The sequence below is a fragment of the Numenius arquata genome, chromosome 11, assembly GCF_964106895.1.
Source record: "Numenius arquata chromosome 11, bNumArq3.hap1.1, whole genome shotgun sequence".
Classification (NCBI taxonomy): domain Eukaryota; kingdom Metazoa; phylum Chordata; class Aves; order Charadriiformes; family Scolopacidae; genus Numenius; species Numenius arquata.
This window is the reverse complement of record NC_133586.1, coordinates 14275232-14302099: the sequence shown is the minus strand read 5'-3', so window position 1 is coordinate 14302099 and position 26868 is coordinate 14275232. Positions and strand designations below refer to the sequence as shown.

At 37.8% G+C, this 26868-nt stretch overlaps 1 protein-coding gene across 1 annotated transcript in view; it reads left to right on the top strand.

Annotated features, from left to right (window-relative positions):
• Positions 1–19102, top strand: part of WDR72 (WD repeat domain 72) — a 108942-nt gene extending 89840 nt beyond the window's left edge. The window contains exons 19-20 of the mRNA XM_074155870.1: positions 13138–13236; positions 19047–19102. Coding sequence (XP_074011971.1) covers positions 13138–13236; positions 19047–19102 — 155 coding nt within the window. The remainder of the gene's footprint in view (positions 1–13137; positions 13237–19046) is intronic.
• The last annotated feature ends 7766 nt before the right edge of the window (positions 19103–26868 follow it).

The window sequence follows — 26868 nt, the reverse complement described above, 5'->3', positions numbered from 1 at the left end:
AGTGAAAAGTAGAGAAAAGAAAATGAACGTACATCCAAAAGAGTGTGCAGTCCCAAAGAAACTATTTTTTAAAAATCTGCTCTTTCGTGGGTGGCATTGTAAGTATAAAAAATAAGACAACAAGGACAGTGAGCCCTGACTATTCATTTGCACTCAATAGCTGTCTTCATGAACTAAAACAAACCAAGTGGTTGGTTCTTCTAAACCACATTTTCACTTTCCTGTAGCTCTGAGTGATTCCCTTGGGATGGGGCCTGAAGTGGCAGCCATGAATGCAACTATAAAAGTGTCAGATAGGGATATTGTGTTTTATAATAATACAATATGGTAATACTGCTGTGATCCTAATTTTGTAAACCTGAATTTAACTCTTCACAGTGATAGAATTATTTTAATCTGTTCTTTAGCCTTTCAGTTTTTTCTAGGAACAAAGTGTGTCTCTAAGTTAACTATTAACAATTAACAATTAGCAAACGTAGGTACCAAATGCCTTACACAAACAGCAAATCTGTTCACATACTCTTGAAGTCCAATAGGCCACATGCACTGTAGATATGCTTTCGCGTACTGACAAAAATTCTTGCAATTCTGTAGCAATGCAAAACTGTAAAGTGGAGTTCTCTTGGCAGAGACGGGCTGTTCCTCTCTGGAAGAAGCACTGGGCTACGGGAGCAGTTTATATCTCAAAGCTCACTGCATTTGTCATTTGGCTGTGATAAAGGATGTGCAAAGACTGGGTGCCTGTGAGCTTCAGTGCATTTAACAGTCATTGAAATCAGGTATACTGTTGTGTTACAGCTGTGTAGTCTCAAATCATTGGACTAAGAAGGCTGAGGCTTTATTTTGGAGCCAAGAGTTTATTTGGATTGTTTTGGAAAAGATAAGGCAGATTCCAGAGTGCCAGTTATATTCTGGTGAAAGTGAACTTCTGCTCTTTTGAACATAGTTATGGAAAGTTGACTTCTAAAATATCTGTTCTAATCTTTTTTACATATCAGTTAGAATTTCTACACTGCTTGCTTCATCTCAGCCACCTTGGCCAAACTCAGGTTGTGGTAAATCAAGAGCAGCTCTATTGCTTTTTACAAAACTTGCACCAAGTTAACACAGAGATTAACTTAGTGCCCTGAGCAGGACACTAAATCATCCTGTGATTTATTTTACAAGAATGCTGTGTTCTTTGTTAATTATGCTACAGCAGTTGCACTGTGCTTTCGAAACTGCAGTCAAGGTCTTGCTGCACATTTGTACCTTTTTTGTGTGGGGCCCTTTTGGCCTTTCCACTTCACTCATCTTACGAGCTGGAGTGCAACCTTCAGTGATCTCCTGAACTGGCAGTTTTGTTTCCTAAAACACTAAACTTGTTTTTATCCTTCTATATGTAGAGGGATATATATGACTGTCCCTAGATTCACCTCTGATAGTGCAGACAAGCTGGTAGTTGAAAGCATATAGGAACAGAAACAAATCAACCAGTAAAGGAGAAGAATACAAACAATACAATTTGAAGTACCTGCAGGAGACAGGTAGAACTCTTCCATATGGAATTTCTTGTTGAGGACTGGATCATTTCCAAATAGTCAGTGTATGCCTACCTTTTCTATGTGTAAATTGGAATACAGATGTGCACAAATAAGTAACACCCTAGAACAGGTAGATTAGAATACCTAAATATAGATATTCCAGACGCTTTTGACTAGATATATTTCAAAAAGCAATATAAATCTTTCCTTTCAGAATTAACAAGAAACTAATGATCAGACATCAATGAAAAATCAAATTCTGACCAGTGACTTGGCTACCACAATAATACAGCCAGTGAATGTAATGTTGTTTCACCAGCCTTCATAATTTTATGGCAAATCTTACGGTACCCTGTGTGTTTCTTTTCTGAAAGTCCCAGTTCTTATAGGAAAGTGATAATATGAAAGCATCAACTTTTACTAAAAGCAAAAGAAACCCAGAGAAAATTATGTCTTCATGAGGAATAAAAGCTCAACACTCAAAAAGACTAGGACTTAAAAAAAAAACAAGTGAAAAAGAACTTAAATAAAACTTTTTTTAAAAAAAAACAAATCAAACTCATACCAGTGAAGACTTGAGTCTTATGCTGAAAGTGGGCAGTACCAACACTGATTGCAAACTTTTAAGTTTTGCAGCAGTGAGCAGCATGCTCCTGTTACATTTGACCGACCTTATTTAAGCAAAGTGCAGTAAATTTGATGTTTTAAAAAATCCTGCCACTTCTCCATCTAGATTGTTTCTGCCTCATGCTGTCATTTAGCACTTGAATGCACAAAGAGAGCATGGAAGAGCTCACATTTGTGTTACTCTTTGGCTCTTCATCCCCCCATGGAGCTTAACTCCAGTAAGAAGATGGTCTTGTACCATGTTTGACTGATCAACAGCAGATCATCTGCATTTTTTGGAACAGTGCTTTTTAGTTCCTCCACATGTGGTTTCACACAGCCTATGAACCACAGAGATGCTTGTCAGTCACCTCCTTAGATGCCATCTTCTTGGAAGCACGTGTAGTGTCTGTCTTATTGTTCATTACACATCTCAAAGTGGAGTGTCCAGGCTCTTTTGTCCACTTACAGATACATCTTGCTGGTGACCTCAAGAATAAAGTTGAGGGTAGGTGAATGGAGTGAAGGTGCAGTATTAGACAGGGGTCATCTTTTACCCACTAAGTACTTCACAGCTTCTTGCTTATCTACTCATTTGAGGGAGTGCCACATTCGTTTTCTGGAGATACATCCTGTGGTGCTTAAAGGGGAGAGTCTGTTTCCCAAACCTGTGTATGGTTTGTAGTAACTGAAACAGATAGTCCACATTCATTACCAATATAATTATGTATCATCCATCAGTTCAACAATGCACCTTTCTGATAGTTATATATATCAACAAATATTGCTTATTAATTCATAGAATAGCAAAGTCCAGATTTTGTTGTCAATTGCATCAGGAAAGTAGCCACCTTAAAATTAATCTAGATTCATGCTTTTGTAACACAGCCCAAAATCATCATCCATATATACAAAATAGATTTCCAGCTACACAAAAAAGGGACAGCAACTCCTAGTAGCTGGTGTTTGGGAAAAAAATGCAAAATTATATGTTTGTCAGATGCTAGTTGGCTGCCCTACACACCAGTTCACTACAAATCTTAACCATGTAACTGGAAATCATTAATTAAATCCTGTGCAGCCAAGAATCATGCATAATGTAACACGGCTACTGCAAACAGTTCACTCCTGATCATTTAAATTTCCTTCTTGCTCTTACAGACATGAGGAGCCTGTATTTGAAGTAGTCCCTGATGAGATTTTGCTTTTACATCCTTGGAGAATGTCCTTGTGCATATTTATAGGACAAAGTAGGAGGATTATATATGGGGATTTTTTGTTTTATGGTATTAACTGTAAGCATTTAAAAAATACATACCTTGGCACAATATGATCACATATGCACACCTCAAAAATCTCTTGACTGTGTATGAAAAGTAAGTGGCCTAGTGCTCTAAGCCTTTAAGTAATAATACTATGATTGGGTCATGTGCACAAGATCGCCACTTTTAAATTGAACATGCATTTCCACCTGAAAAATAGAATTTCCATATCTTCTATTAATTTTTATGAAGAAGATTCTAGTAAGCAGCCTACTCTGTTGGGCAGTGTTATTTCTATAGTGCTGTCATGTTAATGGTGAGAATAGATAGGTTACTACAGCAGCCCTGCTAACATTCAAAAAGGCAATTTGTTTAAAGCTGGGGAGAGGAGGAGAAGGAAGTGGACTTCACAAATTAAAAACCGCACAGCAGTTTCACTGCAAACCATCTACTAGTCATACAGTGCTATCCAATTAATCCATTACTCTTAGAAGAAGAATCCCTGTGTATCCAGGTACAATCCTTGCCAAATATCTGGACACGGTCATAGGCTTTTAGGATTACAAGTAACATAATAAAGGATAATGATCAAAAATTAAGCACAGCAATACAGAATGCTTGGGGTAACTGGGCCTGCCATGTGCACTATAAGGCAGCAGTCTGTTAGGTTTAAAGTGAGATTAGGGAGTTGTGTAACCTGCAATTATGCTGTTTTTCATTAAAAAAAAAAGATGATTGGGCTCAGTAGGGCCCTTCCTTATATTTACCTCTGTTTAATTGGATTGGGAACTGCTTAAACATCTTTGAGTTGGAGCTTATAAGAAGATGATCCCAGCTGTTTTTCGAAGCTTAAGACAGCAGGCAGACAACATGATCATGTCAAGACTCATACTAAAGCCTTAATCCTACTTTTTCATCAACTAGCACTACAGCTGAGTCTTTAACCTCCTAAGTACTAAATGTGCTTTGGATCTCCCGCAATACATTTGCTGTCAAATGTTATTATCTAATAATATTAATTTTTGCTGCCTTTCTGAGAAGGAGTTTAAAGAATAGTCTCTGTCTATCTGAATTTGGAGAGCTATAGTGTAAGATTGTATTTTCAGTCCTTTTAAAACTACAATTTATAAGCTTGCACCTATTGAAGTCTGTTGTTCTCTTTGGACGTGCGGAATTACATTTGACCTGTACCTCACCTTGTTATAACATAAAACCCAGCATATTGGTAACTATTTTTCATTGTGCACGTATTACTAGATTGAATATAGTTTTCAATAGGAAAGAAATGGCAACAGCTTTAGTTTTATTCCGGTCTTTTTCCTGGGAACTGTTAGCATGACCAAAAGAAATTGTCCAGGTTCCTAGCCTCAAAACTTGCTAATCAGGGCATTATTTAGCTTAATAATCCTGGAGTTGTATAAAGATTAAATGTTCTGATGAGTTTTTCCTGCATCTAATAGTATCCATACAATGTAATAATCTCCTCTCCTCAGATCTTTTCCTTTTCCTTTTTTTTCCTTTTCCTTTTCCTTTTCCTTTTCCTTTTCCTTTTCCTTTTCCTTTTCCTTTTCCTTTTCCTTTTCCTTTTCCTTTTCCTTTTCCTTTTCCTTTTCCTTTTCCTTTTCCTTTTCCTTTTCCTTTTCCTTTTCCTTTTCCTTTCTTTTTCTCTTTCTCTTTTTCTCTTTCTTTCTCTTTTTCTCTTTCTTTCTCTTTTTCTGTTGGGTAGTGCTCCGATTTGTTCTAGTGACACAGGGCTGCCAGCAGGAAAGAAAGCGTAGTTAATGCTCAGCTGCTCAAACCAGTCAAGCAAGCTAGCAAGTCCCAGCTGTGCTACTTGATGTTTTTTGATTGCACCTAGTCCTCAATCTGTGAACTGTTTTCTGGACTTAGATTCATCAAGCTCTGCCGCTTTAAAAACTCATGCAGGCAGGCATCCTAGGATATGCCATTATAAGCTGCTGCCAGGGGATCTTCTAGGAGATAAATGGAATCTGTGTGAAGTAAATTAGTGTGAACCAGTCAATCTGTGTGTCAGCCTTGAGCCACATCCATGGGTAACTAGCTTGCTGACTGAAAAGTCCACTGTCTTTTGCCAATCAGAGGTCTCAGCCACCAGGAAGCAGTCCTATACAACATTAGTTTCTTGGAATAATGCCTGTTTGACCAGCTAGTGAAACTCTTCAGTATACAGTACTGTACTGCCTGCGTTTACTTATTGCTTACAATTGAACTGAAAATCTTCTAAAGTCAGATAACATTTTAACAGTGGGGAGCATCACAGAAATGTCTTGGAAATAAGCACTTCCACTTTCATACAGCAGCCATTCAGCAGAGTCATGCTGGGCAGCAGTTGGCTTTACCTCCCTATCAGTAATACATCTTCAAGGCCATAATGCAAAATAATAACAATAATCTGGCCAGAAGAGGTTAATAAAGAGACTCTGTGTATATTTTTTTCCCATGGATTAAGCTATTTGGACAGCTTTGATCGAGAGAAGGGGAGAGTATGCAAGCTGTAACATTCACATTATGCACAGGGATATGTCCGTGTCATAACCGCGCTGCACACTTTTGTTTCATTTTGGTTTTAAAAGCAAATTGAGGCAATCCACAGCTAGAATTCCTCTGTAGCAATGGACTGAACCAGAATTCTGTGAAAATTCCCTGATTAATGATTTCAGACTTGAATACCAAATCAATTGCTGCCATGAAAATAATAATGTCAATGCTGTCAATAATGCGATTTAAAAAATAGGAAGTATTTCTTCATTTGTTGTTTTTATAGAAGCTACTGATACACTGATACGCAGTCATATCTGCAGTACGTACCCTCCCATGCCATTGATCTAATGTGCAGAAACCAGGTGGGATTTTGCTATATATTTTTACAAAATTGGACAGGTAAGGAGATATTATATACTTTAATTAAAAAAAGAAACTAATTTTCTGGTAACTACAGAACTGAAATTTGACCTTCTTTACTAATTCCTTTAAAAATTGTTTTTCTATTGCCTCATAATTACTGGTTGAAAAAAAATAATGAGAGGGATAAAAAACGTTGCTCAAATGTAATCACATAATTCAGTCTTGTAGCATTTGGTTAAAATATGCATTACCACACATTTAGGGACAAAAATTTGGGCTTTCTAGCCAGAGATATATTGAGAAGAAAAAGCAGTGTATAATGATAGAAGAATTAATTAAAGGCAGTTTGGGGTTACATTTTCCTTTTTTAAATCCTCCTAAGTTTAACAGAGGCATATGCTTCAGAGCTGTGCAGTAAACGTTGTATGGGATTTTATGGGAAAGTATTTTATTTCTTGCAGCTGAACCCACTGAGACAAATTTAACTAGTTAGGTGTTTTATTATATATACTACATAGAATACATGGAGAGATTCTGATATAAATCACAACTAAGATCAAGACAACTGCTTTAAAATTGAGTGAATGTTTCATTGCACTAATGAAACAAAAATGGGATGTCCTTTGAGAGCATAATTTGTTACATCCATTATATTTTAGTTGAGAGAAGTAGGGAAGTCCCTCTGGGTGAATAAAACTTGAAGGTATATTGGGAAAAGAATCACTGAAAATTTCTGGTTTCCTGTCTGGAGTAATGCTGTCCTCATAGATATGGGGAGGGAGTATGAATAGAGTTCCGGGAGTTTTTTACTTAAAATACATAAAAACTTTAAAAGAAATTTCACACTTACAGAAGGAAAAATGTTCTTTAGTTGCAATTCACATAGTGAGTGGAATGAGCTCCATTTGCCTGTGACTTCACAGTGCGAGAGCAAGCTCTGGCTTCCCCAGGTGCACGGGTCAGTATTTCTGCAAACTGAGCTCTGCAGTGTAATATTAGTCCCTACTTCTGCATTCAGTGTCATGGATTTAAGTTACTGTAGCTTCCAGTTTGACTTCTTCAATTCTGTCTTACTTCAAGGACAGTTCCGACTTCCATATGCTGCAGCATTCACTTTAGAATAATAATGTGTTTCTCCAGGTTAATTTCTTAATCTCTCTTTAAAATTAAAATGTAATGAAAACTGAGCGAGTGTGATATTTAATCATCAGAAGATAATAACCAGCCATTCTCAATTAAATGACAACTACATACATCGGTGCAGTTTTTTTTAAATGACACTAAAAATTATGAAATGACCAGCAACTGATGTCTTCTGTCAGTGAGATGAATTAGTGGTTTATATGGCCTGAGAAATGGTCTGAAAAAAAAAAAAAAAGGGTTCAATTCAATAAGGATGAGAGCAAGGATCTAGACTGAGGTAGGATTAATCTTCTGCAAAGAGACAGGATGGGGAAGAAATAGCAAGGTAACAGTTTCTCAGAAAAGAATCTGGATCACAAGCTGAGCACAAGTCAGTGATGTTCATGAGGTGGCAACAAAGGCAAACCCCACACCAGGGTCTGTGCACGGGATTATCACCTGTAAAACCTGTGAAGTCCTCCTGGTGCTGTACTTGGCGCTGGTGGCATCAGGGGCACGTCCTCTGTCTGAGCCTCTCTGCCTCCCTGCATGGGAGAGTGCTGGCACCCGAGCGGCAGGGTGGGTGCTCCACACCAGCTGGGGTTACTGCTTTCTCTGGTTTTAGATGATTGTGGTGAGTGTGAGTGCTGCTAATATTTCACTTGCCATTTCATGAATGTTTCCTGCGTTTCTTTCAATATTAGTGAAACAATAGTATCCTTTCAGGTTGACATCAAAATACATGGGGAAAGCTAAGTAGGATAGTAACCCTCAACCTACAAAAGAGATGGTTGTAAGAGGATAAAAGAGAGGACTGTTCAATCACAAGCATCACGGAGTGAGTGTGCAGGGCTCTTACACGTGCCGTTTCTCAATCAAGAACAAGTTTCACGTTAAGCTAATAAGGACATGCGCAAACGAACAGAAGAAGATGCCCATCAATGTAGTAAAACAATGGAGCTTGCCATGTTAAGGCAAGTTAGAGTGTAGGATGTTAAGGATGCAAAAACTCTACGTGTTTAAGGGAAAGCTGGAGAAGTTTGTGGAACAAAAATCTACTGTCAGTTATTACACGTAAAAAAAAAAATATATATATTTCGTAATTCCCTGGGTTTCAAACTGGAGTTTAGTAGAAATTTCTGGTGAGGTATTACTGTATTGTATTGCACTCTTACGCTGATGATACTTGGTCTCAGCAAGTACAGCTCTTGTGCTTTTTATGGTATCTATGAAATGTGCTTTTTAAAATAGTACTCAAAGTGTTTCTTGCTCAGCTCTCCATCAAGCTTTTTAGGTGTAACACAGTAAGTGCCTCTAGATCCCATACATCCCAGAAGCAGCATTGCAGCATGATTGTTTCATCCATTTGTGAAAAAAAAATATACCAGCATTTTATTTTCCTTTACAGCTTTTTTCATGGAGTTTTATTTAAATTAGGTTGCTTTGTGGTCTGTATTGGACCTTAAATATATTTATTGCCTATAGCCTATCTTGCCTAAAATTTTGGATTGAAAAATAGTTTTTGTTTTGCTATTTTTGAATGAAGAATAAGTTTTTGTTTTCTCTGCAGACAGACTGTCTTTAAGTTACTAATCCACCTTATCAATAACAGAGGCATCTTATCGGAAAACACTAGCTGGTTTCTTCACCTGTGTTATGCAAACTTCTTTCTCCAATGTGTCTGCCCTCTGAAAATTAGTATGCAGACCAGGTTATTTACTCTTTGGTGTGTGATATTTCCAGAGTGGAATGTGGCTTTTCAGAGTTTAAACAGAACGTGTAGAAACAAATGGTAGTGATGAGTTGTTGCTGTAATTAGTGTATATTCACAAAGAACAGCTTATCATTTAACAGTTCTTTCATAGACTGATCGCAGATCGGTCTGTCATCTCTTTTTGGAAATCATTCGTTTTTATTTTTGTTTCTTTGAATACTATGATCTTAAGATGTTCTTTTGCTAGTCTAAATTCCTATTTAGACTATTTTTTTATGTTTTTTTCTGATTCAATAATGTGAGAGAATGGATAGCAAGTTCAGTAAACAACTTTTAAGAGCTTATTAAGATGTACAAGAAAAAATTACCACAATTCTCAAGATTGATCCTGTACAATGAAGATTTATGTCATTTTTATATGCTAAGATCAAGGTCATTTGCCTCAATGAAATCCTTCCTTTTACCTTACTTCCATGCTAACAAAGGTAATTTCTACCATCCATGTAATAATTGAAATTAGATTGCACTGAATAGAAAGAAAATATCATTGGAGTCATAACATCAGAAGTTGTTCTTTCTTAACTTTTTCTCTGACTTACAGATTTGGGGCTTGTTTATACTCCAGACATTTACATCACTTTGGCTACACAAATTAGCTTTCAAATGGAAGCAAAAGTAATTTTAAGGTCCATTTAAACCCAAAGTAGGACAGAGTATCCTGAGAATGAATAAAGATCACACTGTTTATGTTTAAATAACTTAAATTCCATCAGCATCCTAGGTATAAGCAATTCAGAATAATAATTTCTCTATTGACATTTGAACATAAAATCCTACTCCCCTACGAGAAAACACAGCAAAGTAGGTGTCAGTGTTGGTTTTTTTAATATTTTTTTCATGATTACATAATGCCATTTTTTACTTCCACTCTTTATTTGGGCCAGACTGTTCTTTCCTTATTTTTAACTTTTCAGTTCCCTTTGTTCTTTTATGATATTTTTAAGGAACCTTCCTCTTCAAATTGAGAATATAACATGTGATGATTTAAAAAAAGAAAGATCTGGAGGTCTCTGCCAAGGTCCCGTTCCTGCTCGCTGCGTACACTCATTACGTAATTCATAAACTAGGGTACGGTGAATTTTCTTTGCCTGAGCTTTGGCTGGGGCTGTGTACTTCTGAGTAGGTGACAGGGCTAAGATAGGCATCCCTCACTTGCAGCAGGGACCTGCCCCCAGCCTGTCTCCTGGTTTTCTGAAATACGTGCTTTTCTCCATTCACTCTTTCCTGCTGAACCTTGTTCTCAGACAGCTCTTTTTACACAAGTTGTCTAGACATCTGCTTCTCTGTCCCTGTGAAAACCGCATTCCATCCCCGCTTTCCACTCCCTTTAAACTGTTCCTAATGGCTCCTTGCCACCAACTATTAGTGTGAGTGTTCCATTGTTGTTATCTGCCATTTGTTGGCCGTATCAGCTCTGCTTGTGATCCCTTTTTTCCCCTTTTTTGTCTTTCTTGGCTCTGAATGACTCCACCTTCTTCCAAATCTCCCCAAATATCTGCTGTTTCTACTCAAGCATATCATCTGGAGACCTTCTTGCTTTGTCCAATGATCTTGCCAGCCTGTCTTGGTTTCTTTCTTGTTCGCTTCACACCTTCCTTCTGATGTATCTCATCTGTGTGCGTGGACCTGCTTTTAGCTGTTTTTTACTCATTATGTTCTGAGTAACTTCTCACCTGAATCTGGTAGCTTTCCTAAAAACACTGCTTAGCTCTGCTTTGTTGTTAAATCAAGCAGGTTAGTTTAAATGATATGTTTTATGCTGACATGGTCTGGGACAGAGGGCGAGCACTTGAACAGGTTTGTCCTAGTCCCACTGAAGAGCAGTGACGGCACAGACTTCCAGCAAGGGAAGTACCTGCCATCTCCTGACTGGGACTGATGCTTGGGGCTGTGAATACATCTCCCCTTCTTGGTTCACTATGAGAGCTCTTCACTGGGTGAAAATACACCGTTCGTTTTGAAAGGCTGACTGAATTTTTGGTCACTGCTATGTTTTTAGAGAGGACAGCTCTTGTGATTTTTCGCTTTCCCTGCAGAGGCATAGCTGTACTTTTTGTTTTCTCCCTTTTTTCACAGTATGCTCTGGTGGAAATTTTCCTATTGCTCTACTTGAGGGTACTTCTGACTTAAATCCATGCAGCTGTAATGACTCAATCTATCACTCAGCACAGTGGAGCTGTCTCCTTAATGGGAAGAACTGTTTTAGAAAGAATGTTCTAATAAATTTGACAGAAAACAATTTTTTTTTAAAAATATAATATGCACACTTGTATTTTTCAATTTTTCTTTTTTGAAGTGAGAATCCTGGCCTTCAATTTGAAAATAATTTAAATGTTGTAAAAATCTGAGAAAAGCACAGATATCTTTGAAGACATTTATTCCTGGACATATCATAGCGTTTTCACGTGTGAATAAGAACATTTGTTATTTATTGTAAGTTGTTCTTCAGTGTCAAGTCACCTCATGCAGACTACCATGTTAACAGTTCTGTGGCAGAGACAAGAACTGAAACTCCTCTTCATGTGGATCAGTTGACCATTGATACAAGTCTACTGGCTTTTTGTAAGCTTTGAAATTTAACCAGGGTTCCTGCTCTGCCTGCGCAGGGTTTTAGGTACTGGTTAGTTGCCATCCAAGGTAGATTTTTTAGGCAAAATTTACTGGCTTTTTTTTATTATTATGGATTTTATTATTTATTATGTTTTAATATTGCATTTTCAAGGATCTAATTCCACAATTGTATTGAAGCCCTGATTTGCTTCAAGCAGACTCTGTGTAGATGCAGGAGTCGAGAATGATGGAACCTTTTGGCGACCTGGGATCAATAGCTGCAAACCGATGGAAAGCGCAGAGCACTGAAGTGGAATATGTGTCTTTTGAGCCCTTCCTGTCTGAATAATAGCCTGAGGCCTTGTTGGTTCACTCATAATTTTGGAAATTTTAAATGGGTGTTTAAATTAAGTAATCTTTCAGCAAATATTCTTTTGGTGAAAAAAAGAAAAAAATCCATCAAAAGTTATAAGGGAACAAATTTCTTGTTTTGAAAACAGGACAAAACTACACTGAGATTGTGTATAGCCATCCCCGTCCACATGGAAGCATGGAACTTCTCTTAGGTTTCTAAATATTAGAGAAAATTAAATATTTTCTAGTCAACACTGTTTCCTAAGAAATGGGATCAACTAAGAGTTTTAATGGGACCGAAAAATGGAGATCTAGTCTTTACTGTGCTATTCTATAACATATTCAAGCTGTATTTGTGGCTTCATATGGAGATATGGAGCAGAAGAGAGGGAGATGGACACTGACAAGGGAAATACCTCCCTTTTGTTCAGGAAAACTTATGTGGGATTTCTTCAAAAAGCCAAGTGAATTAAAAAGTCATATATAGACAAATAATTGTTTCCCTGAAAATATTTTCCTGCTCTAAAATGAAAATGTTTTTAGCAATTGAGTAAAAGAAAAAATCAAATTTGGCAATCTCTAAAGTGCAGCTCAGTCTGGGTTTTGCTGCACTTTGGAATTATCACTAATTTTATTACTCATTCTAGCTTGTTATATACAACATATTTTCATCTTAAAATGAACACCATTTCTCTCCCTGGTGAATGATTCCAGTAATTACAAAACCACCTAATTGATCTTTTCTAATGTTTACTGTTTCACCAAAGAAGGCAGACAAGCACTTTTTATGGCTTTTAAATTATTTTTGGATTCTATAAGAAAAAAACTGTGTTTTTACTTCAAAGGGATCACATTTAAGCCGATGCCTCAAACTTCTCCCTGAATGAATTCTTGTCTATAGATTTTCCAGCTGTGCTATGCTTGCGTGTAAGCACTTTGAGTTTCTGTTTTATTTCAATCTAATATTTGTGTTTACAAATTATGTCTTCAGCATTGAAAGCTATGCAGAAAATCAGAAAGTGTTTGTTTCTGTATACATAACATTTCTCCCTCCCCCTGTTTTTATTCTTTATTGCTCCAGTCAGTGCGCTGAAGCATGACAAGAGCTCAAACTCGGCAAACTTCCAAGATGTGGAGGATACGCCTGACAGATGTGTCTTGGAAGAGTCTGAGAGTCCAGGTGAGAGGCATTTAAAGACAGTCACCAAGTATCGAGTGATAAATCTGACACAGCTTTTGGGTCTGTAAAAAAAGCACATTGTAATGCTGTTTCCTTTTTAGCAGCTGCAATGTCAAATTAATGGTCACCTCCAGGGGTCACAGTGTGGAGCTGTTATCCTTTCCTCTTTCATCAAGAATTCAGGTCTTAGAAAGGATAAAGGCTTTATGACCAAAAAGAAAGCTGACACTACTAGTTCATTATAATTAGTTTTGGACTAGACTGCTTACTTAATATATGTACAATGTCTGACCCTTTGAAGGTAGCATGAGATTATGAAAAATTAGAAGGACTGTATATACTGCAGTTGAGTGTAGCGGCGGAGATTCAAACACTGTATCTCTGGAGGAGAGCAAATTGGTAGCGTTAAATAGCTTGATTCTTTTCTTTAAACCAGCTCACAATCATTATTTCATTTTAATGGCTCTTAACATTGATTCAGCTAAATACAAGAACATCCATAAAATGCATTCTTTTTGGTGACTAAAAGATTTATCTTCATGTAGTTTCATTATCTTTCTCGTTATGGAACATCTACGAAATTTATTAAATGAATCCCAAAGGGAAACAGTTAAATATAAAGTGTATTGAGTCACAGCTGATTAACAACATTCTGTGCGTCTAAATACTAAGATCTTTTAAGCAAACGATGAGCTTGACCCACGTACACCATAATATGTAACCTGCACGTAGTCCTTATTAGTGAAAGAGTTAAACATCTTTCTTCACTTGATATTTTCCTTCCCAGCTTTATCTGGTTTCTGTGTACCCTCTTGCATCTTTGTGTGCTGATCCGTGTATCATATTTTTGATTCATCGTCTCTGCGGCCTGTCAGCTTAGTTAAGAGATTTCCAAATCTTGCAGCCTGTGCTGACAGGGGGCAGCTGCCAACAGTCCCCTGATCCTTCCCCAAGGAACACTGCTGAGATTTAATTTTCAGTCAAAGGGTGCAGTCTGAAATCCATGTCAGGTCCCCTAAGTCATCTCAGAACCCAGATAGGACCCATGTCTGGGGGATTATATTTCAGCACACTCCACTCCTCCAAGATTCCTTGGGAGTTCAACTGCTGTCATATACCTGATTTGAACTACGTTCCATTTTCATCTTTTCCACAGAAATGAACACCAGTATATGTTAGAATAATTGAAGCCAATGAATTGTAAGTCCGTATTCATTTTAAAGCCACATAGGCTGGAACTCAATGCTGTATGGCAGAAACCAGCATGAGATTTAGAGAAAAACGGATAATCTACTGGGGGAGGAGCCAAATTTAATTCCTTACCGCACCTACAATCTGTGGTGTGTGGCACCTTCTCCAGAAACTGTCTGTAGTCCCTTCAGCAATGATTATGGGCCAAAATGTGGATTGTCCAAGTTCTGATCTGTTCTGAAGTGAGAAAGAATTAAAACAAGGTGGCACTAAAGTGTTTAGGTGAGAATTAGTGTACCTTAAAGGTAACATTAATTTTAATCTTAGATTAATTCTGTGTGGTGGAGTGTAGACGTTTGGACGGGAACTTGAATATCCAATTGTGCACTCTGCATATCTCTGTGAAGTAACGGAAAGAATAAAAGCCTGTCAGGAGGTGAATATTGATTGGCAAAAATACATGTTGATAAAGCATCTAAACTTAAAAACTGAGTTCCATTCGGTCCATCTGACATCATTAAACTAGTAATAAACAATGAATTACTCTGGCTTTTGTTTCTGTCCATTCCTGCATTTTAAGACATCTTGTCTTATAGGTCTGAAAACCTCAGGAGATTTCACTACTGGTCTCACTGCTTTCCACTGAGAATTTGTGGCTTGGTTGTCATGGAGACATCGTATTTCTCCAAGAATTGCTCATATTGATCCGTGGACAGGCGTAAATGGCCAGGCGAATGTGAGGAGTAAAGGGGGTTGGGCAGTACTATAAAATGACCAGAGGTTATGGGTCGGAAATAAGCTCATAGCAAACACTTAGGTAAAGAGAAAGAAACAGTTTCATTTTGTTTCAGGATTTCGTTTTTGCACTTTATGCCATTGTCTTCTTTCACTATAGACTGAAAGAAACTTGTTAGTCACTTGTCATGTCAGATCTTTGGTGCTTGTCCTGACACAGCTGTCAGCCTTCCAGCTCTGTGCAGTTCAGGGACACACAACAAAGAGCTGGGAACATGAATTATTTATTGCTCCTTGTGCGGATGAAATTCTGTGATAAGAAATTAAGACACTTCTGACAGAAGTGCTTGTTTGAAAGGAAAGATTTGGTAACACAATACATTTACTTAAAACTTACCACTTACTTTTAGTAGCAAACGTTGAAACAATAATGTGACACTGGGCTATGATTTTCTCTAGTATTTCTCAGGTGCTTTAACTTTGAATCGTATCTTGGAATTCGAGAGTGTCTGGGAGGTCAGCATTTGGTTTGGTGAAACCTGTGACTTTAGAATCTCTTTCACACATACTCAAAGTCTGGGCAAGCTTACAAACTTCATTTATAAGTTTTTATGAAAAGGTCTTATATGTGTGTTTTGCAGAGTCTTTTGCGCTTCACTTGCATACAATACGTTGTCATGTGCAGAAATGATGTTAAGAAATATATTGATTTTATTCTCTCTTCTGATGAGGAAAAGGTGAAAATATGACAATATACCTGCAAGGAATTCCAACTATTCTTTGAAAGGGTTCTTTATTACAACTCTACCAGAATCGGGAGGGCTACAGAGCAGCCATTACAGATGTATCTGTGCATTGTGGTTTCTGATGGTGAAAGGTGCAGTGTCTAACCTTGACATGAGACTGAGAGTTATTTTCAAAGTGATCTTAATTTTCTAAAATCACATAAAGCTTACTCCACTTATTTTACTTTCACATTTTCTATGTGTCTGCACATGTTCTCACTGCTCTGGATGTGGGCCTCCAGCAATTGCAAAAAAAGGCATATACTCAGATGAATAGCAGGAATCTATTTGACTACCCAAGACACCAATCTGAGATTTACCTGTGATTTCTTGTGTTCAATGAGAGATCTGAACTACTCTCAGATACGTAATGAAACCCCTCAACCTGCACTTTTCTCTTGGATAATTCACAGCAAACACTTTTCACATGTGATGGACACAAGTAAATATCAGACTGCAGTTTCTTGTCTAAGTGAAATGGATTTTAGTTGCTCCCTTCGTGTGCCTACAAGCTGCCATTAGCTGTGATAGTGGCTTGTGTCTATTTTAGCCCACACACAGAGGAGATGCTGGGCTTCTCTCCCAGATGCCTAATAGTAGGTTTATCACTGCCATTTTCCCCACATGCTGAGGACTACTTCTGTTTGACGTGCGAAGACTTGGCTTTTCAAACTTGTCTCTGCTCTGGCCTTGAACACAATAATCAGATAAGAATTGCAACAGCTTTTGGTAGAACTTGGTTTTTAACCATATCAATCCCCCATAAAGAATTCACTAACCCTTAGAGTCCTTTAATATAAATAAATATTCCCAGAGTGTTTTCCATTTTATCAGACAAATTTTCCACATTTAGAGAAACTGAGAAAAAGGCTGAGTGAACGTGGATGTACAAGTTGGACTTCTAGGTCTGAGCTATTCACCCAAGTTTTCTTGTATAAAAAATGGTGGAAAATTCACATCTCCAGAGGGCAGATTATCTTGTCCCAAGGGAGTTGCTTGAGATGGGTTTTGAGGGGATTGACAATGCTCTGAATTTTGTCAGTCAAAATCTAAGAGAAATGCAGGAGGACTTGAGACAACTTGAGGTGCCTTCATATGTGGTGCAATCCCACTAAGGAGGGTTCTGCAAGTACAGCTGTTGTGAGGAAAAGGAATAGATTTGGGCTGAAGTCACGAGAAACAATGTAGGCACAGATGCCCCTTGCCTCTTATTTCCCCCAACAGAGATATTGCAGTAGACTGGGCAATAGACTATTACTTCACTTGGTAATAGAGGGAAATTGAGCCTCCCTAATGGAAGATTGAGTTGGAAGCTGTAGGCGAGTGTTTTATATCTTCTGGATGAAAACCGTGTAAGTGTTAAGAACCCTAAATGCTTATGGCCTTCAGTAGCCAGACAGTCTCTGCCCTGAGTCAACTGGTCCCTTCTGCAGCTCATGATCTCTCCCATCCTTTCATACCAAAAACATAGCCCATATTCAATGTTTCCCTCTTCATTTTTTTGACTTTTCAGGACAGAATGTAATTCTGGGTGTGTAACAGATAATAGTAAAAATCTGAGCACTTTTCACAGTCTTGCTTAGTTGCTTGTCCTAGAGAGACCTTGGCACAGAAATGTGAGGGATCTCTGACTGTCCCTGAAATACACTCTGTTAGAGACAGAACTGCAGCAAACAGAAATGAGAATGAGGTCACGTGTCAAGAACAACAGATTCTTATTAGCCAAAATGTGCTTAAAAATACAGCACTATAATGGAGACTATCTTGTTATAAGGCAAGTTATAATTGCTCTATTGAATATTCACTTACCAGCTCCAAGTTCCATCCACCGGAGAGTTTGTTATTTAAATCAGCGCTGTGTCACCTATATGGCTGTTGATCAGTACACAGACAGAACGTAGAAGTAAATATTCAGTACGTTTCCAAGTAACAAGCACCCTAGAAAAGCATTATTTTCTTTTTCTGTATTGCATCATCATGAAAATAGGTAGCAGTAAAGGAGGGCAGATTCAGTAATAGAGTGCTGGAGGTTGTTGATGATGATGATGCATGAAGCAGGAGGAGGATGTAATGTCAGGGCAGCACACTGATCGCAGGCACTGATAGCCTGTACTGCTCAGCGACTGCCTATAAAATGTGCTTAGTGCTTAGGAATTACTCCAGAAAGAATTTCTGGAACTTCCAATGTAGGCACAGATGAATCCATAAGAATTTAACTGCAATAGATGTTGTGTCACATCCTATCAGCATTCTGAGTTACTAGTATCATGACTCATAGGTTTTGTTTGGTGTTTTTAAATAGTAAATAAAACCGTAAAACCAGAAGACCACATAGTGGACATCAGAAAATGTGCATCTCTCTTTGTCTGTGAGACAGATAGACAGAAAGACGATAGATAATACAATAAATACAGAAAATATCCATTAGACTGGGAAAGATGAGCATGCGCTTCTTTCTCAATGTTCATGTACTCGTGAAAGATGTATCTCTTTAAGCAGTGTTTCTAATACAAGTAATATTTAAAATTCAGGTTGTAAATATTACCATACATAAAATAAGAAGAAATCATGAAGCTAAAACCTGATGATTCAGAGTGCTTTTCTGTGGAATTCTAATAAGCCATGACAGAATTAAAATATAATGCCTTATTAGTATAACTTCCTATTACTTCTGTTTACAGCTCTTGTAGAATTCTTTCTGTTGAAAGAAAATATATATAGTTTTTAAAGTGTGTTTGCAAACGAAGTCTTTCTCCTGATCCACTGGAACGTTTTGCTTTAAAACAACAAAGGAGGAAGAAGGAGAAGGCTGTTCAGGAGGAAAGTTCTGAGGAACACCCTATGTTCTCTTGAGCTGTTTTGCGTTCCATATTGCCTCTTGTAGTATAGCAATTATAACGTATACAGTCTTCTGGAAGTAGATATGTGATATATTTTAACACTAGCATGTTGGTGTTGAAAATTCTCATTCCATTACAAAAATTATAGTTTATTACTCTATAAAGGTATTGTAAAATAACTTATTTTTTAAAAATAAAATCTTGCCTGTTACCTCAAACTGTAAAATCATTAAGCCAGATGGATACATTTCTTTTCCAGATGACACGAAGCCACATCCCTGGATATCTAAGGTGTGCTCCTGTAAGGTGTGTTAGAAAACCCTGCCTAACTGAAAGAACTAGAAGATGCACAAGAAGAGCCAAGATATAGGATATATGTAGCGTGGATGTGAAACAGCTGGTTGTATTTGTTATTGTATGCCTTTAAAAATTAATTTTCAGAAGAAATGCCTTCTGTAAGGTCAGCTTCTTTTTGCTGATTTGTTGGTTTCAATTCACACTTCCATTACTAATAGATTTACATTTATTCAATTAAATTTAGATAGTTCTAACATAGAAAATATCAACTCTTTATTTTTAGATGTTTTTCACTAGTTTATGTAGTGATCCTAAATCTTACAACTTTGATTGACCATAAAACATTTGCATCAATTTCAATATTCTTTTACGTACATCAAATTTAAATTTTTCTCTCTCCTTAGTTCTGACTTTTATTACCAATAACATTTTAACACTGAGCAAAACCAAATGCATTTGAAATAATTAGAAAATTTGTTTGCATTTAAAGGAAAAATGCACATTTTGAATTAAACATGAAATATTTAGGATCAACTAAAATATAAAAAATGTTCTGTGCACAGGAGAGCATGGGGAATTGATTATAAATCTGGTCATGTCTAGGATGTAAATTTTACTTTGCTATAAATACTTCTATTACCATCATCTGTAGAAATGTAGTAACAATATGAAGCCGGAGAAGCCCATTGGAGTCCTCTTCTGAAATGATACGCTTCATTAAATTGCTCTTTGTGCTCATTAGGAAAAGCAGCTATACGTTTTTGTCTTTAAAAAAATTATGTTTGGAGCATATTTGCAGCTTATTAGACTCATTTATCACCTAACGTTCGGGGGGATTTATGCTGGTTTGACAAAGAATGGCCACTCAGAGCACTAAGCTCCCTTTCTGTATTACCAATCGTCAGCGTGCGAGTGAAGGCAAAGGGACTTGAAGATGTACTTTTCTGGATCTGTACCTTTCAGTGGAAATCATGGTGTGACGTTATCCTTCCAAATTGCCTTAACTAGGAGAGCGAAGATTTCTTCAGTGTAGAAAGATTCTCTGGCAATGAACATCTTTCTTACTTGTAGGGAAACATCATGGCTGCAGGTGTGACAAAACCAGGTTTCTGTTGCCGTACTATGGCTTGAATTTGGTTAAACATGAAGCAGACACAGAATCTTCTTTCTTCTGCTTTTTTTATATCTCCTGAGTCTGTGCAGTGTATGGCAAGGAGGTCTTCAAAAACACTGAGTGGAAGGGCCTTCTGAGAAGTAGTATTTCAGTTTTTATTCAACTAAAGAATATGTCATTAAATAGGCTGCAATCCAGAGGAGATAAAGATATTTAATGCTATTTTTTCTGTAATTGTAAATACCATGCAGAAAAATGACAACTCTTAACAGAAAAGTCACTGGTTTTTATATGTTTGGTATTTTTCAGAAACAACTTTCCTTATTCTTAGAAGGCATTTTCCTATGTAAAACGTATCTTTTGTTTATATAAGCTTGTATTTGAATTATGATGACTAAACAATCTGGATGTTGAGTGTTATGGCTTCATTCTTTCCTTTATTGTGCTGGGTGTCGCGAATAATTTCATTGACTTATTTATACTTGTACAACACAACTGAGAGCAGAGTGTGTCTTCAGGTGGCACGTATCCTCTTTTATGATTAAATCAGAGTTGCAAACATCAAGAAGGTAAAAATAAAGCTGCAAATATAACTACAGGAATTTAGGAACACTACAGGAACCTTGCAGACGATAAACCAAATGGCAAATAAAGGATGGACCGTGCTACCCCCTTTGCCACACGTCCTTGTCAGGAGCCACCTCTGGTTTGCCGCAGAAGTCTCTTCCATTGGCATTTCCCTTCACAGCAAACGTTACTGCTTTGCATCAGCAGCTGCTCGCTCGGGCCAGCTCTGCTCTTAGTGCCAGGGTAACAAATCTCCTTAAAGCTATTTCTGCTAGATATTTTGAAAACTGATGTGTTCAAAGAGGTCTCATAGCTCAAGGAATTGGCATTGTCCGTAACACCCAGTACTGCTGTAGTAGCAATTACATTTGTGCAACACAATATTTGATTGCTTGTCTTTAATTCTGCAAAGCAGTGCACATCAGCAGACTGCCAATACGGACAGCCCTTTGGAACGGTTTGTGCAGTGATGATTGGTGTTTGGCACATGCTTATGCGTGCTTTGTGCTAATTATAATTACAGTATCACTAAGGTAAGGCAGGAACTTTTTTTATTAGGTACATTTATTTCCCAGTGAAGCAGATATATTTCCCATGTGGTCTGGATGTCTTTCAAACAACCAACTTCACAGCATATGCTCAAGATGAACTCTTGCTTAGAGCAATCTTTTTGCATCAAAGTGACAATTTTAGAGCTATATACAAAAATACATATTAAGCTCCTGCAATTGTTTCCTGTAAACCATAACTGAAGAAGCATTTCTGTACTAATGCAGTCTGATGTACCACTGTATTCATGCTTATGGAGACCCATTTTACAGCCAAGTTGCAAGGTAATTAAGAATATAATTTTCTGTTGTGTTAGAAGGAATCCTGCCAAAAGGAGTAACATGCTAATATTTTAGAGTAGTTGTCTAAATTTTAGATGTGCATTCATGAAAAAATTCATGAATACCTAAACTGCTTAGGGAGAACAGTCTTTTTTTTTTTTTTTTTTTTCTTCCAGAAGTCACAGGGTCCTGTAAACCGTATGGCTCAAGTTGTGGTTTCATAGTCAGGGCAATTTCTCCCCACTCCAGCCATAGAAGGGGAAGAGGAGCTGTACTTCTGTGTTTCCTCACTTCTGTTTGCACTAGTGCTTGCATGACCAGGCCGTGTCAAGACAAGCTCCGGCCTCGGTGCAAAGAGCAGAGGAGGAACAAGCAAGCCAGGGTAGGAAGAAGGCAGAGATGCCATGTAAGTGTGGGACAGCCAAAAGACTTTCTTTCTTGAAAATAGATTTTCAGCTTTCAAACCATATAGGCCTTTTGTACATTATTTGCATAATTCATAATATTATTTTAAAAAAATTAAAAAGGAAGTTACTGGTCCTTTAGTATAAGCCCAAACCAAAACTCATTTATGTCTCTCTGATTTGAGGGATTTTGCGTTTCCCAAATGATTCATACTTGCTAAATGGTCACTGACCTAGATTCCCACCTGGAAACATCCCTAAACTTTGAACTGTTCATTTATGGCCCCAAATCCAAACATTATATTTTGAAATCTCTTATACTATTTACATATTTTAAATTTGATCATTGAGATCAACTGCTTCCATTTTGGGCTTGTATTCTTGTTGAGCAGTTCTTTTGCCAATCCAATGAAAGATGTTCTGAAAGCAAATTGGCATGGAACTTGAAATATATGGATGAGATTCAGTGTTTCTTTAAAAAAAGAGACACTTTAACAAAATCACTGTGTAACAGGGCTACAAGCTCCAGACAGCACCAGGAATCCAGCAAGGGCAATGCTTTTGCAAGTCTGACTGAGCTGAAGTGTTGAAAATGCAGATAAGAATGGGACAGCTGCAATAAGCAGCATTACCTTTTTCCAGGTTTTTCTCCTTTTGAAAGAGCATGTTCTCTGAAGGCAGGCTGGGGCAGTGAGCTCCGGCGCGAACCTCAAAGTCATCGTGCCAGTGCTGAACAGGTAGGAAGCACGCACATTCCTGATGGGGAAGCTGTGAGGACACAGTCCTGCTTCTTGCAATGGATATTTCTGCTGAATTTTGCAGGCCGTTATTCTGGCATGAGAAAAGGATACAGAGGAATTTCAAGAGCTGGTCTTCCCCTTTTTCCTTCCTTGTAGGATATGCAGTCTGCTGCTAGGCAAAGCTCTTAGACTTATTACTAGAGTTTGAGTTGGGTTATAATTTGAAATCATAGATCCCCACAGTGAAAATTCATCAATTTTATTTTTGAAGAAGTAATACTGAATTTGGATGCAACATAAAATTCACACAATATCCCAGGATTGTCTTAGTGGGGACCACGGGAAGTTTGTTTCTTGAATGACACCTGCTGGAAAGTCTAAAGTGTGTGGAGAGCTGTGCTGCAGGACAGAGGCCCATCACATAAAGACTCCCTTCCTCGTCTCCCCATGAATCCGACTGTCCTGGATATGGTGTGATGGGTAAGTACAAATACAGCTGTCCAGGTGAAGCAGCGCAAGTTGCTAAACGATATTAAACGTTATGAAACTTAACAAGCATCTGCAGAGTTTTTTAGAGCGGACCATGCATTTGATAAAATTCTTACACAGTACAAATTTAATTGCACATATCTTTTTCTTTCATGTGTTTCTAGAAGCATTAGCTTGAGAAGACAGAGTTGGGCAGCCTGAATGTACATTGTGTCCTGCAAACATAGGGATAAAAGCTGGTTTTCTTTCTCTGGTAATACTCTCAGTAAGATAGCTGTGAAAAACGGCGTCACTGGAGTAAGCAGTAGGTGTCGTTTCATTAAGTACATTACTCCTTCCATTTTTACAGCAACTGGGAGATTTTTATATTTTTTTAGCATTTGAAGGCTTAATACTCAGCAGAAAAATATTAACAATATCTAGCACTAGTAAAATAATAATACATTCCTTATTTATTCTCAAATTTTATCTAAATAATGTGTAAGCTTCTTGATAATAAGGACCTGGGGAAATTGTACTGTAAATCATGAATTTTCCACACAGCAGCTCGGGGTAATAAAAGATTCTGTTCAGTTTCAGAACTTTATTTTCTATAATCACACTGGCAAACAGACTTACAGCTCTGCCCAGAAAATGCAACATACATATTTTTGTTGTTGGTTTTGGTTTATAGTCTTCCTGCCATGTAGATGGCAGCAGCACTCAAGCCTTGAAATTCAGTTCAGCTTTTCCTTGAGTTTATTCCAAAACACCATGTTTAAGAATATTATTGTCGAGAATGAACTGAAAGCATAATTACTTTAAGAGGGATATCAGCTTAGTTATATGTACCTTTAGAGAAGCCTGTAACTTCGTATCAGTGTTTAAAAGGCACTGTGTCATATCTGTCTGTATGAATATAGATGCTACTATTTGGTTTTCTCTACATTATGACGCATTTTCTTTCTGTAAATTGCTAGAATTTTTTCTACTGCACTGGGTTTCAGGGCACAAAGTGTGTTTCTGAAGGTTCAAAAATGTTACAATTTACTAGGATACTCCCCACATTTATTTCATGGCAGAATGAGAAGCAGTTAGCAGGTGCTTGGGCAGGAAAGCTGTTGATTGTGAGCATCCTTGTCGATGATACAAAGAGGAAGGACAGAGAAAGGTAGTGAGATACACGGTGTAGGATTTTGTGCTGTGGGCTCTACTAATCATAGTGCTTTATAAAAAATACCATGAATTATCCTGGAAAAAAAAAAAAAAAACATTTTGAAAGTCCAAATATCTTTGGCTTGGTATAGCATGGAACTGTCTGCACTCTGACATTTACTTTGGCGAAGAAGTAGAGAGGTTTTGAAAGAGAAGCAACAAAACTGAGACCCAGAATCAAAGCTGTCTGGCAGCCTCAATCTCTGCAGCATCAACTGAAGCCTCAGGGAGGCTTTGTGGGATCATCTCCAGGCCCTGGGAGATAAAAGCAGGTGTTACACACATGACTGTGCACAGAGGAAAAAACTCGCACAAAAAAAGCATAATGATGGTAGTTCCTTGAACTAGGAAATGCTGTTTAAATGCTGGAGGCAAATGGTAGTGTTTCAGTAAGCTGTCATAGGAAGTAGATCAGCACTAACTCCCTCAATGCTGCTTAACCAGTAGCAGCTGAAGTAACAGGAAGATTAAATATCCAATGGACAGCAGTTCTCGTTCTGTAGGATCCTGTCTGGGGATGCTCAACGTGGAATCAGCTAAGGTAACTGGGAAAGTGGGCAGACTGTGGCGCTTAACCATCCTCATCCAGCTGCCACAGCTGCAGATTTGGACAGGTCTCTTCTATCCTCGTGCAGAAGCTGGGAGAGAAACAGGAACCAATATCCCTCTGATGTCCTCGTTATGTGGTGTGAAGTAGAAACCCCGGGCCTAGTATATCAGCCAGCCATTTTTAGTCAGGCAGACGATCTTCAGAGGACAGAATTCCGCGCTGGAGGGGCCATTACAGCTCCCAGCTGCACTGAATGGATGGTCTGTGACCAACCAGGCTCCTAATGCCTAATGGGGCTATTACCAAAAAGCCATTACAGATGCTTTTGATACATGTCCTGGAGTGACAGCATTCCTCCTACTTAACCAGTGCTTCAGGTAAAGCACGAACAAAGGGAAAGTATGAATTTGTGGCTGATAAAATTTGTGACAACAGTAAAAGTAGAATTAATGATGGTGAGCAGCAGCAGGATACACGTCCCGCCAAAACACTGGGATAGCCAGCTTTTGTCTACCTCCTGTGTACTGTTGAGTACAATGCTACAGCTGGTACTCCGGACCAATGCTAATGGGAAAAGCACTTCTCTTCTTAAATCTCTTCCAGATAAATACATGCCTATAGTAAATTTTAACTGCTTATAGGCTGTGTTTCAGAGTTTTGGTGGTTTTTACTCTCCACTTCATAGCATCCATTAAATCAGTCTTAGATTCCATTCCAGTGAGCTGGTATTTGTCAGAAAGCTGCTTCAAGGTCTCCCAAATTCACACGGTTTGGGGTTTTTTTATATTTTCAAAATGATGCCACTGCTTGAGTAATAAAAATATCTTTTCAACTTTCCTCTGTCACACTGGTAGTACACTCAATGTAGTTATAGGAGAGTTCTGTGCCTTGCAACCAAAAATGCATTTAAATTAAAACAGAGTTCATATTAGTGCTGATTGTTCATGACCTATAAAGAATACATATTTAGAAAGCTCTTGGAAACTTAAAATACCTTTCTGTGTGTTAGTATTTTGTCTGTGGAATGGAAATACTTGCAAGGCCCTACCACAGAGAAGTCTTGTAAGGATACAGTAAGGGCTGTGTGGGTGGTCATGGCATTTTGTAAGTAAAATACACAACCAACATTACGTCATAAAAAGCTTGATAGATTTTTGTTATCCCTGCCCAAAGTTGTTAGGCTTAATCAACAAAACTACCTGAGCAATATGATGTAGAAACTCTTGAGAACTACCAAATGTAGCTTTCCTTGGAGATGTTTTTGCAGAATCTCCTTGGACTGTAACTGCTCCTTTGGAACTTGAGATTTGCAGCAATAAGATTTCAAGCTCTTAGCGAAGTTGATGAACAATTTTAATGGATTGGATACTGAGAAAAACATCAGAGAAGACATCACAAGCGGAGACTCATTCCAGGCACCGTTTCTTATATTTGTTGCTTTAGTTATATGGAGTGACAGCCCAATGAATCACTGGGTGGTCTTTTGGTCTGACAATTTGGGTATTGTCTGAGCAATTAACAGGCAGTCAGCCAGTTGCAGTGGCTAGTGATTAAATTACAGAGGTTCTTTGGTGGTTTCCATAAAGAGATCTCTGGGAAGAGTTAGGTGGGTCTACCATCTATCATATGATGAACATGTGTCTTGTTACATTTACATGTTTATTCAACTAAATACTAAGAAGAGGAGAAATTATATTCGAAAGACATTTCAGGCTTTTGGGTTCTGCTGTGCTAACCTTGTGCATGAGGAGAATTTATGATACTGTTGGGGTAAACCTTTAGTTTTACATTTTTTTATTTTTTTTTTTTAGATTTCAGAAATGTCTTTCCTTGTGTCTTAAATCACATCTCCGACTAAGTGCATGAGTACTTACTGGTTTCATTCTAGACTTTTTA